General features: G+C 43.8%; 1 protein-coding gene across 1 annotated transcript in view; it reads left to right on the top strand.

Annotated features, from left to right (window-relative positions):
• ATP10B (ATPase phospholipid transporting 10B (putative)) overlaps positions 1–3,060 on the top strand; it is a 263,147-nt gene extending 260,087 nt beyond the window's left edge. The window contains 1 exon segment of the mRNA XM_078066512.1: positions 476–3,060. Coding sequence (XP_077922638.1) covers positions 476–935 — 460 coding nt within the window. The 3' untranslated portion in view covers positions 936–3,060.
• Positions 3,061–12,201: the final 9,141 nt, after the last annotated feature.

Below are 12,201 nucleotides of genomic sequence, written 5' to 3'. Positions count from 1 at the left end.
GACATTACAAATCAAGTACATTTGCCTGAATTAGAATAGTCCAGAAATAGAAATGGACCACATGTACATAGTGGGTAAAAGCCTTGGGATCCAGAGTGCTTGGTTCTGATCACAGCTCCATTACTGTGAGACTCTGGACAAATCACTTAATCCCTTGGTGCCTCAGTTTCATCATCTGCACACAGGGGGAAACAAAAGTACAGACTGCCCAAGATTGTTGGAAGAATGAAATGAGTTAATGTCTAAAGCATTTAGGATAGCTTGGATACATAATAAATGTTAGCTGTTATGTTCTGTTATTGTTGAACTCCCCATTACCAGAGGTGCCCAGGCCTAGATTTGATAGCCAACAGTCAGGGACATAACAAAGAGGATCTTGCCCTGTGTGGGGAATTCGATTCTAAGGCCCTTTCCAATGCTGAAATTCAAGAAGTCCACAAAAAACAAGTACTTTTATTCTGTTATTTCCTACCAGGTACTTTTTCCTATCTCTACAAGGGACTTACGGGAAGTCTCTGATCTTAAAAGCTCAGAAAATCGACAAACTCCCCACAGACAAAAGAGACCTAGAAATGCAGAGTTGGAGAAGTAGACAGAGGCCTGTCCCTATTCCTGGAAAGGCTCAGCACACCCACCATCCAGTGCCACCTGTCCCAGAACGAGACTTCAGAGCCAGCACCCCAAAGAGCTCTAGCCCTCCCAAGCGGAAGTACAAGGAGGACTGGATGCTGCATGGAGAGAAATGCAGCAGAGACCATCTGAAGGATCAACCATGCCCAGGGGACTCCTCAGCTAAACTCTCATCCAGGGAATACCCGCTTCTGGGGCCTAGTAGGACAATGGCTTCAGGAGCCTACTCAAATGGACAGATTGATGAGTACAGGCCCTCAAGCAGGGGCAGTCATCGCCGATCCCAGAGTTCGCTGACCATATGAATGGCCTGCAGAAATCTCTACAAACTCAGAGGAAGCCACCCAATCAATGGCCTAATTAACCCCTGACTCTTCCTCTTCATGGAGGAAAGGACGTGCCAGATTTATTTGCTCCTAACCAGGCTTGACTTCCTTGGAGAAAATGCTGGCCCCAAGGGCTTTGACAAAGGACTGGAAACCAGTCAACCTCTACCTTTCTCCTGCTGCCAGGCAGCATATAATGCAAACAAAAATTTTATAAGGAAGCTATGTTTCTAATGCATTGAGTTTTAAAATTCTTTAGCCCAGAGACATTCTTGTGACCTTCCAAGTAAGTAGAACAAATGGCTAACACAACTGGGCCATAATTTTCCAAGATTCCAAGAGATATATCTACCCAGGCAATCTCTCAGGATATGGAAGTTTCTGGGCTTGTCAAGTCATCACCTCATCTTATTGTGCCAAGAGTTAAAGTTTCAGAAGAGACCCATATACACAGGTACTTCTTCTTGAGTGTATTGCAGTGGTAATTATGTCAGGTTTAACATTTTCATTCATAGAGAATTGGTTGCTTCCTGTCTCTAAGCCAAAGAGAACCATATCTAAAGATTAGATTTGAACTCAGTGTCACAGACACTTTTGAAAATTGTAGATCCATAGCTAGTGTAAGAGTCAACAACAACATAAGCATGCTAAAGCAAATGGGTGCACTGGAAATCCCAAGCTTTAGCTAATGGACCATATGTCCACAGTCTATACCAAGAGGATAGGAGCAGTACTCTTTTTTTAAAACTATTTATTTTTAAATAGAAGTACTCATCCTTATCCAGCTCTAAGACTTATAGACCTTAATACAGCTGCACCCAGAATAAACCTGTATGATAGAGCAACTCTCAGCCCAAACAAGGACACCTCAAAGGATAGAGCCAATATTAAACCCTATCATTAAGCTTATCCCAGATTATTACCAGCTGGAAGACACTGGCCCATGCTTCAGTTACATTAGGGAGAGTCAGAGGAAGTCTCATTTCAGAGGTTAAAGGATTATGCAAACTTCTTATCCCTAGAGGTTACAAATGCCAAAATGTAAAAGTGCTCAAAATAGTGTTGAAATGAAAGAATGGATGATAGAATTCCAAGAAGCTATCAAGAGAATTCAGGTCTATTATGGACAAGGATGGTGTATCTCTAGTCTTTAAGATAAGTCAGAGAAGGCTACTGAAACCTCTCCTCCTTAAGGTAGTACCTATATATTAAGCAAAATCCCTGTATATTAAGGATGGATGCAACATGTGTGACAAGTCTTTGAGCCTGAGTCATAGCCACCCCACAATGTTGACTTGAGTAACTTCTCAGCAAAGATGCACAAAAAGATCTCAACAATTAAATTGGCAAATGACAGACAGCTCATCCTCTGACCATCCTGCTGACAAACCTGAACTGGAGGGACCATTTGAAGCATTGTGTCCCTGGAAGCAATACACTGGATCTCTTTTACTGTCTATGCCACATAATGATGCCAATAATGGCCAACAGGATAATTCTACATGCTGATTGCTAGAGAAGGAGCAGGTGAACACAGCAGACAGAGCAGTAATGATAGGAATTGTTCCAAATGAGTGGTTTGAGCCAAAACTTGGATCATGGGGTCCTCACGTTCCCCATTTGATTCCTGCCCACTCCTGCAAGCCATACTGAGAGAGTTAGGATGTTCCAGAGAAGAACAGAGTAGTGGGAAGAACACTGGCCTCAGGAGATCTGGGTTTGAGTCTTTGCTTCTGTACTCTCTAGGAGCCAGGAGCCTTGAAGCAAGATGCCATACCTGCAAATTAGGTTAAAACTGCTCTACCTTCCAGGCTTGGCATAAGGATCAAGTCAAAAATACACAGGGGATGTGCAAACCCTTTGAGAGCTGTAACACCCTCAGTAGTAACACAGGGATTTCTATTTCAGAGCTAAGGGGAAACAAGGTGATGGGAAACTTGTGAAAATGACCACTGTACCTAGATGCTAAACCATACCCAACATTGTGATGTTGTTCTCTTTCTTGCATGACCAACCATCCCAGTTTGCCTGGGGTTTTCCAAGTTTTAGCACTGAAGGGCCCACATCCTAGGAAATCCCTCAGTCCTGGGCCACCTGAGACAGCTTGTCACCTACTCTTGCTGCCCTTTGAAACCAAACCAACTGTGACCATCCAACATGCCATCTTAAGGGAAAAGGTTATAACAACTTTTCCTATAACATTATGCTAATCATTGTACTTAGTACATTTTTATACATTTATGACCTTTTACTGATTGACTGGAAATGAGTTATCCTTTATTAGAAAAAAATAAACATTGTTTTCCATAATTGCCTGCAGTTCTGAGTACCCTCTCATCCATCCATCCTTCTTTGCATTCATTCATTTATTCAGTAGTCTGTCCATCCATTTATCTATCCAATAAACTTCTGTTAAGCCCCTACTGGATGCCTGGTAATATGCTATGGGCTTTGAGGAATTCAGTTCCTGTCTTTAAAGAAGCTCATACCTTGTCAGACATAGAGTGTCAGGAACATGTTTGATCCAACATGAGAGTGTGACACAAACCAAAATGGCTATAGGAATTAGAAGCAGCAGCACACCATCTCCTCTGTCTGTTACTCTAACCTAGCTACTCTCCTCTTGCTGGAAGCCTGACACCAGCCTCAAACCCAGATTGATTCAAGTGCCTCTTTTCACTCATTCAGAAAAGATCAAGTGGGTGCCTACTGCACAGCACTGTGTTAGGCAGCAAGGATAAAATAGGAGAGAAAACAGGCCCATCTCCTGCCCTCAAGGGATTTACAACCTAGAAGGGAAGACAGCCAATAATCAAGGAAATAGATATATGACACAGTTGAACTCTATGAGAAGAAAGAAGAATGGAAAAGAAGGGAGGAGTTGTTCCCAGGGTGATCAGAAAAGGCCTTTCCATGGAGGAGAGGAGACTTTAACCATGATAATAATACAGCAGGGAAGGGCTATTGCAGATGGAGAGAATTAACTATGAAAGCCCTGAAAAGGAAGAGTTTGGTATACAGAAGGAGAAGAAGAAAAAAGAAAAGAAAGGTCAGGATGACTAGAATCCAAATAAAAAAGAGTAAGTGCCCCCATGATAACGTTAATAGTAACAACCATACAAGCTCACTGTGTACTTGACACTAGACTAAGGGCACGTCATCATGTAAACCTCACAGCAACCCTCCAAAGTAGGTAATATTATGCTCTGCTATTTCAGTTAGCTTCTGCAACATACCGAACCACCACCACCCAAAATTTAGTGGACCAATACAATTACTTATGCACTCATGATTCTCTGTGCAATTTGAGGTGAAATGGCTGGGATCTTCCATCTTCAAGAACGTCAACCAACATTGTCATATGGCAGCAATGTTCTGGGAGTGAGAACAGAATCTACAAAGCCTCTTGAGACCTAAGCACAGAACTCACAGATCATCAATGCCACTACATTCTATCAAAGCAAATCACAAGGCCAGCCCAGTTTCAAGGGGGTGGGGAAAATACATTCCACCTTTAATGGGAGGATCTACAAAGAAATTTGAAGCCATTTGCAATCCATCACATCCCATTACAAAGGGAAAAACTGAGGCAAAGACAAGTCACATAATTATGGCACAGTCACACAATTAACAAGTGGGGAGGCAGCATTCAAGAGCCTGAAACTAGAGCCTATACTCTTAGCCACAAAGCTACACAACAGCAAGATGGGGCTGAAGGGGCAGGTAGGAACCAGATGACAGAGGGTCTTGTCTTCTCCACATTCTCCTGAGAAGCAAAGTAGTTCAGTACTTAGTGAGCTGGAATTCCACCCCAGCTCTGTCACAGACTGGCAATGTGACCCAGGGAGAGACCACACTGTGTTCAGCTGGGTTGCACAGCCAGACAAAATCTTAAGTAAAGAAAATACTAACAGCTAAGATGAACTGGAACTCATGCCTGCACTACCCTAAAATATCTTCCTGTTGAGCTGATCACCTGGCCAGAACTTTCTATTCTGCCCTGAGAGCCCCCAAGAAATCAATCACACAGGAGCAAATTCTCCCAGACAATCACAGAAGAGACAGCCCTTCCCTGCACCTCCAACCCAGGCAAGATTTCACTGACAAAGAAGGTGGGGATTGTGAACTGGAGCAAGCAGGACTTTTGAGAGCATTATAAAAGGAGTCCTGCCCATCCAAACTTCAGGACTCCCACAGTGAGGATCTGGGCAATGTCAGACAGGAGCTGAGACCCGGAGCCTTTTTCTTCAAAGGTGTTCTGGTGCCACCTAGCAGCAGTGGGGGAGCTGCTGCTTCTGAGGACTTTCTACAGCTAGAGCAGGGAAAACAAGAATGGAAGGGGAACTGAGCCAGGAGCCAGGAGCCCAGATTTCCAGTCTGCTCCGCCAGTGGTGTCCATTGTGACTCTGGACAAATCCCTTCACCAGGTTTCAACCTCAAACTGAGGTTCTCTTGGCTTCCTCAAACACTCAATGTAGGAACTGGACTGGTTCTAATATTCTGTGGTTCTAAGAGCTATTTGGGGGATGTTACAGTGCAGGAATGCCCCTGTGCAACCAAAACCTTCAGTTTACTATTTGTGCAGCTGTCTGATTCTCTATCATGCATGCACATGGTGGCAAATCCCATGAGGAAGGAACCCTGCAATCTTGTTCCCTGCTGTGTTCCAAGTGCTCAATACATGGCAGTGCTCAACAATGTTGTGACTCTGGATGTTGAAGAAACTCATCGATGGGGGCTGGTCTCGGAGTATAGCAGGCAGGAGGACAGCAACATTATTTGGGAAGATAATGAACCCCCCGAGCCTTTGCGAGGCCCCTGGTTGCCTTTCTCAGATCAGTAGGCAGTAAGGAGCTGCAAAGACGTAAAGCAGGGCAGGGCAGCCACCATCTCCAGCTGTCAAGGGGAAGCCAGAGCTAGGACATCTCTCTCCCTCACACAGGCTGTAGACTCACTCCAGGTGCTGAGGTATCTAAGGAGGAGTTTTAGTCTCCTATCATCTCCATCAACACTTCCATCTCCCCAGCCACTTACTCTTTAAATAAAGCACCAAGTTGAATCTCTAGTACCTTCCTTCCATGCATATCACTGCCCCTAAGCCCCTCCTCTGTCAATATTTAAACTGCCACCATCTGTGCCCTGACTCTCAGTCTGTCTACAAGAGAGGCCAGCCCTTCACAAGTCAGGCCTGGGGAAAGACAAGCCCAGGCACCTCAGGAACCAATACCACCTGGGAGGCAACAGTATCCTTAGCTCCTGTCTGCAGTGCCAGGTCAGCAAAGGGATGCTGGCTGACCAGACACTTAACTTTTAGGAAAAATATTTTTCCCCTCAGTGTCATGAGCTTTTCCTACCCCAGCTAACCTATATCCCACAAGATGAGGTGAAAGATATCCCTGCAGATGCAGATGACAAAATTCAGATAACAGGTAAGTGGATGAGCCCAGGGTTACTGGGTAATTTAGAATTAGAGCTGAGACTGGAATTGGGGTTTCCTAAACACTCAGTGAGGGCTCTTCAACCATCTCATCAGCCAGAGATTGACTGGCATTCCTTTCCGGGCTGCTTAGACATTTAAAACTCAGAATAATGAAGGGGGGCGGAATCGGAGGGGGAGATGAACCATGAGAGACTATGGGCTCTGAGAAACAAACTGAGGGTTCTAGAGGGGAGGGGGGTGAGGGGATGGGTTAGCCTGGTGATGAGTATTAAAGAGGGCATGTATTGAATGGAGCACTGGGTGTTATACACAAACAATGAATCATGGAACACTACATCAAGAACTAATGATGTAATGTATGGTGATTAACATAACAATAAAAATAAATAAATAAATAAATAAATAAATAAATAAAACTCCTAAAGGAGTAAAATTTCAAAATATCAGGCCACATGGCAGGTGAGTCAGGGTAGATTTGACCATAGAATCCTTCCAGAACTCCTCATATCACCCTGTTTGCCAAAGGGCAGCCTAGGATTGAAGGGTGGGGTTATACCAGTAAGTCACCTCTCAGAATTCTCTTCTCCCATCTTCAGGGGCAGAAGTGAATTCTGAAACCTCACCAACTGCTGCTTCTGAGCCTCCAATCCTGCCTTCAAAATAAGATTTATAAGATTTATAAGCTTTTGTCCCTTTTACAAAAAGAACTTTTGAAAAGAAGCATCCATTTGCTTTCTCCATTTATTTTTTTAAGATATTTATTTATTTATTTGACACAGAGAGAGAGAGAGACAGCAAGAGAGGGGACACAAGCAGGGGGAGAGGGAAAGAAGCAGGCTTCCCGCTGAGCAGGAAGTCTGATGCGGGGCTCAATCCCAGGACCCCGGGACCATGACCTAAGCCAAAGGCAGATGCTTAATGATTAAGTGACCCAGGCAACCCTGCTTTCCCCATTTATAACAGACTGGTATGTTGGGCAGTGAAAGTGGTCCTTCAGGAGGGGGGTACAAGACTGCAGGGCAGCTTAACATTTGCTATGCTTCTAGTCAGGCACTCCTCTTCTTAAAGATCAAGGAACCAGAGAAGGAATAGAAGACCCAGAGAGGGGATGTGAACTTGCCAGAGACTGAGAATCACCTCTGCTACCCTCAGCTACCCCATGATCTCATCCCAGGTGGCTGGAGGATAGTAATTTAAAAGGTCTGTTCCAGGTTGAAAATGAAACTTACAGGGTACCCTTTTACCAAATGGTCCCATTGGTGCCTCCCTCGGTAGGACCTCATATCACTCTCCTGGCTCCATTAATCAATTGGCTCAGGATAATCATAGGATGTCTTTCAGGCCATGGTCTTAATGAATATCATGACCAAATGTAAGACCTTGGTAACTCATATATTTTACAGCATTTTGGGGTACTTCATCGCAAAGAATAAGCAGGCATGGGAGTTTGGACAGAGTGGCAGACCAGAATGGTGGCAGAGGCAAGGGGGCATAGACACCTTTTGTCAGAAGACTCTTTAGAAAGCCCTTGCTTCACCACCTGGAAGTGATGGCCTACACATCAGGTGGCTCTTGCAACAATAGGACAAACGGAATATACCTCATTTTTTTGTTCCCTGTAAATACTAATATGTTTTTCCATTTTGCTCCTCTATAAAATGGAACAAGGAAACCAACCGATGTCTGATAACTTTCCCAGGTCAACAGACATATGTGGCTGAAAGCAGAGATTCAACTCCAAGATGCCCAACTTCAGGGCCCAAAATATTAACCACTATGCTACACTTCTTCTACAGTATAGTGAAAAGAGCCCTGACTGAATTTAGGGTTGGGAGATCTGGGCTCCCAAATGTACAAATTTCTTATTGTGAGACTTTTCTTCCCTTATCCTTTCCCATCTGTAAAATTAAGGGATTAGCCTGGAGACTTCTAAGGCCCCCCAGATTGTTCTGAATTCATGATTCTCACCTGTAAGAACACATACTCAGTTTACTCTTAAATGCCCTTGAAGCTTTTCAAGTAGATGAGCTAGAAACCAGAATAATCAGCTCTTGTAAAGGATAATTAGAGCCACTAGCAAGTTAATTGAAGACCTGGTGACTGGCTAAGCATTAGCAAATCACAAAAACAGCTTGGGGATGGAGAGTAGGAAGAGTAAGCAGGTGGTAAGGAAAAAATCTGAAGGTTATTAAGATAACTCCCGGAGGAAATAAGGAAAAGCTGTGTGTTCTACTTATGCCCCAACTCCTGAGTTGGGTATACACTGGACCCCCATCACTTGACCCCGACCTATCTTGCCAGGCTCAGAGCCCATGTTCAAGGGAACCTAATTGCTTACCATTATAAACACATTGTATACTTTCCAACCTCTGTGCCTTTGGTTGAGCCATCTCCTCTACCTAAAATGCCTGCTCAAAGCCTGAATCTCAAATTCAGACTTCTAAAGACCACTTCTTCCATAAAGCTATCCCTAGTCCCTGAACTCCCAAAGCTCTCTTCACGTATCTTACGGAACTCAATACAGACACTTCTAGTTACTCAGGTCTTTTCTTCTTTTTTTTTTCAATCATCCTTCCTAGAATGACAGAGCCTGAAGTGACAAGTCCTAAATGATTCATCCTAGGGCTAGAACCAAGCCTTGGCCAACGACAATAGTGGACTGGCTCATAAGAATGTTCTTTCATCTACTCCTGACTACAAATGCAGGAGGCAGAGGTAGGGACAGACATTTCCTTTGCCTTTCCCCATACCAGGAGGTCTCTGCCTCAGCCTCCCACTTCTTCTCTTCCCCAAAGGCAAAGACCAGAGGATGATCCAATGGTCAGTGTCCCCCCACCCCCAAAAAAAATCGGTGGTTCTTGGGGGCCTAATCTTAAAACAGCTTCGGACACATTCTGGATTCTCCTGTGTCTCTTCCATTTCCTCCTTCCATGAGGTCAAACAGCACAACTAAGCTAAGTGTTCCCTTACAGGGAAGACCAACCTCTCTTTTGCTCCCTTTCCCCCCCTCTTCTACTTTGGGCCATTGGGCTTAGTTATAAATAATGTTTGTTTCCATTCTACTAATGTTTCTGGTAGCACTACTCTGGGGAGAAGAAAGTAGAGCAATGGGAAAGTGGAGGTCCACCAAGGGGAGATAAAGTGATTGTCCATGTGGGATGCAGACATTCTTGTGTTCTATGTCTATGATGACACCAAAATACCATCAAAATTTCAATTGGTATTTTTATCCCCATTTATAAGTAAGCAAACTGAGACTCAGAAAAATTAGGTAGCTTATACAAAATGCACTATTTCTTAAGTAGGCTCTATACCCAGTGTGGAGCCCAACATGGGGCCTGAACTCATGACCCCAAGATCAAGACCTGAGCTGAGATCAAGAATCAGATGCTTAACCAACTGAACAACCCAGGCATCCCCCAAAAATTGCACTATTAATAAGAGGCAGAAAAGATATTCCAAACCCAGACCAGATTCTCAGCCTACTATAATTAACAACAAGGGCAGCCTGGTCTTTGGTAAACAGCACATCAGTTCTGTCTCCTAGACTCCCTCAGGGTCTCAGTTTGTACCTCTAGCCACTTAAGCTTTCCAGCCTCCTTTCCTTCCAGTTTTTCCATGGGCATACCCTCCAAACACCGACATAGAGCCTGGGAGGAGTGGCACCCTGGAAGACATGATGACATTGGCATAGCTCTAATTACAGCTCCAACAGCCTGTGTTAAGCCTAGTAGACAAACCATACTAGAAGCACATTAATTTCTGCCCCAGCTGGCTCCCACCATGGGAAGGCTTACATTGCCATGCTCAAAGGGGCTCTGCCTGAACCCCTGATGTGGGAGGGATGCACCCAGCCCTGCCTCTCTTCTTATTTTTAATTAGAAGTTCCATTAAAACCACTACAGCAATGAGGCACACACCAGGCAACATACTTCAGGACAATTAGCACACTCCTCAGGGGGCTAAAATGGCCTCAGCCTTGGTCTGGGCAACATAATTGCACCAAAACATACAGCCTACAAGGAGGCTCCCATTTTAAGTGGAAAGAAACAATTAGTCACACAATCTATCAGGCAGTTAGATCTGTAGGAAATTATTCAATATACATAATTTAAAAGTTTGCCAGGGGTTGAGATATATGGAAATTATTACTTGCCTATGGCTTAGTACATCAATAAGCAAACCACTATCCCCATCCACACCCACCCCATACTATTAATGCTCTATGTCTCTGTGTGTAGATACCCACCAAGTAAAGAGACTAGTTGTAATTATGTGTCTGGATCACTGTAAACAGTATTTCATTCCTAAAATGTGGAAAATAATCAGTGGGGCAGAGAGGTTATGGAACCCCCATCTACCTCACTGCCACTTTCTGAATCCCCAAGCCACTAATTAAAACCTGCCCCTAAGATAGCTCCTGGCCAAGTCATCCTGGTGATTCTGAGAAGTAAATAAAAAGAGCAAATTACAAGGCCAGAAAGACCTCTCTGAACACCAGGAAAGCTGCAGAAAACCACCCGAGGCTTCCTGGACTCTGTTTGAAGCCATACTCCCGGATTCCACATGCAGAAGCATCTTGTCTGCTTCGATCATCCCTCTCTAGCACTCATTACTGAACCGTTGTACCTTCCACAGACCAGCAGTGCCGCTATAATTAATATTCAACTGGCATTTCCACTGCACACTCAAAGCCTGTTCTTTCAGCCTTTTCAAATCCAATTCAGACCAAAGTAATCTTTGCCCTTGCATTTTGGTTCAGGCAGCAGTGATTGTTAGGATGGCAGATTATGGTTTATTAGCATCTATTGAACAGCAAAGGAGCCCGGCATGATAGCGGTCATCACTAGGTCTCTGAGACTAAACTAGGTCTCACAAACTAAAATTAACACCCAGCAGGACACAAATACTGGGGCAGGAAGGAGACCATTTCAGGAAGAATTATTATAATTTTTCATATAAGACTATAGATGGAGTGGGAGGGGGGATTGTGAGGCGTCCAACAAAGGGGGTGGTCCAGCTAAGAGGAGGCAACCACTGTTTGACCACTAACTTCAGAGTTTCCACAATCAACCTTCAAGTGTCATTATTTGTGGGTCTAGAGCAACTGATACAGTGTAAGGAGGCCTTGACTCAAATCCTGGACAAAATCCACTGCATGACCTTGTGCAAATTCTTTCCCACTCAGGAACTCAGCCCCTTATGTTTAAAATGAGAGTTAAATAGGATTAGTGGTGTTTAAACTATCTCCCTGGGGTGGAGATGGTCAAATTCCCTTCCCTACATTACCCAGAACACTTCTCATCCTACCTGTTTCATATGCCAGTCTTTTCCCTAAGATCTTGTTTTTAAAAAAATCATGTTGGGGGCGCCTGGGTGACTCAGTCAGTTAAGCATCCAACTCTTGATTTCAGCTCAGGTCATGATCTCAGGGTAATAGGATCAAGCCCTGGAATCTGCTTGAAATTCTCTCCCTGTCTCCTTCCTCCCCTCCCCCTGCTTGTGTTTGCTCTCTAAATAAATAAAAGTAAATAAAATCTTTTAAAAGTAAAAAAGTAATAAGTAATTGTGTTTTTTAATCTGTAAAATACAAGTTTGAAGCCACTAGATGATCACTAAAATCTTTCATAGCTCTAAGGGTCTACGAAGTAGTAAGAACTGAAATGGTACAAGGAATTCACCATGCTAATACAGAAGTATGTATTTTAAGTGGCCAAAGAGATATAAGACATGGACAGAAGAAGCAGTTTAACCTGGAATCTCAGCAAAGCAGAGAAAACACCCAGAGATAATACTAATGACTGT

The sequence above is a fragment of the Halichoerus grypus genome, chromosome 2 (assembly GCF_964656455.1).
Source record: "Halichoerus grypus chromosome 2, mHalGry1.hap1.1, whole genome shotgun sequence".
In the NCBI taxonomy this organism is placed as follows: domain Eukaryota; kingdom Metazoa; phylum Chordata; class Mammalia; order Carnivora; family Phocidae; genus Halichoerus; species Halichoerus grypus.
This window is presented reverse-complemented; position numbering and strand designations above follow the sequence as displayed.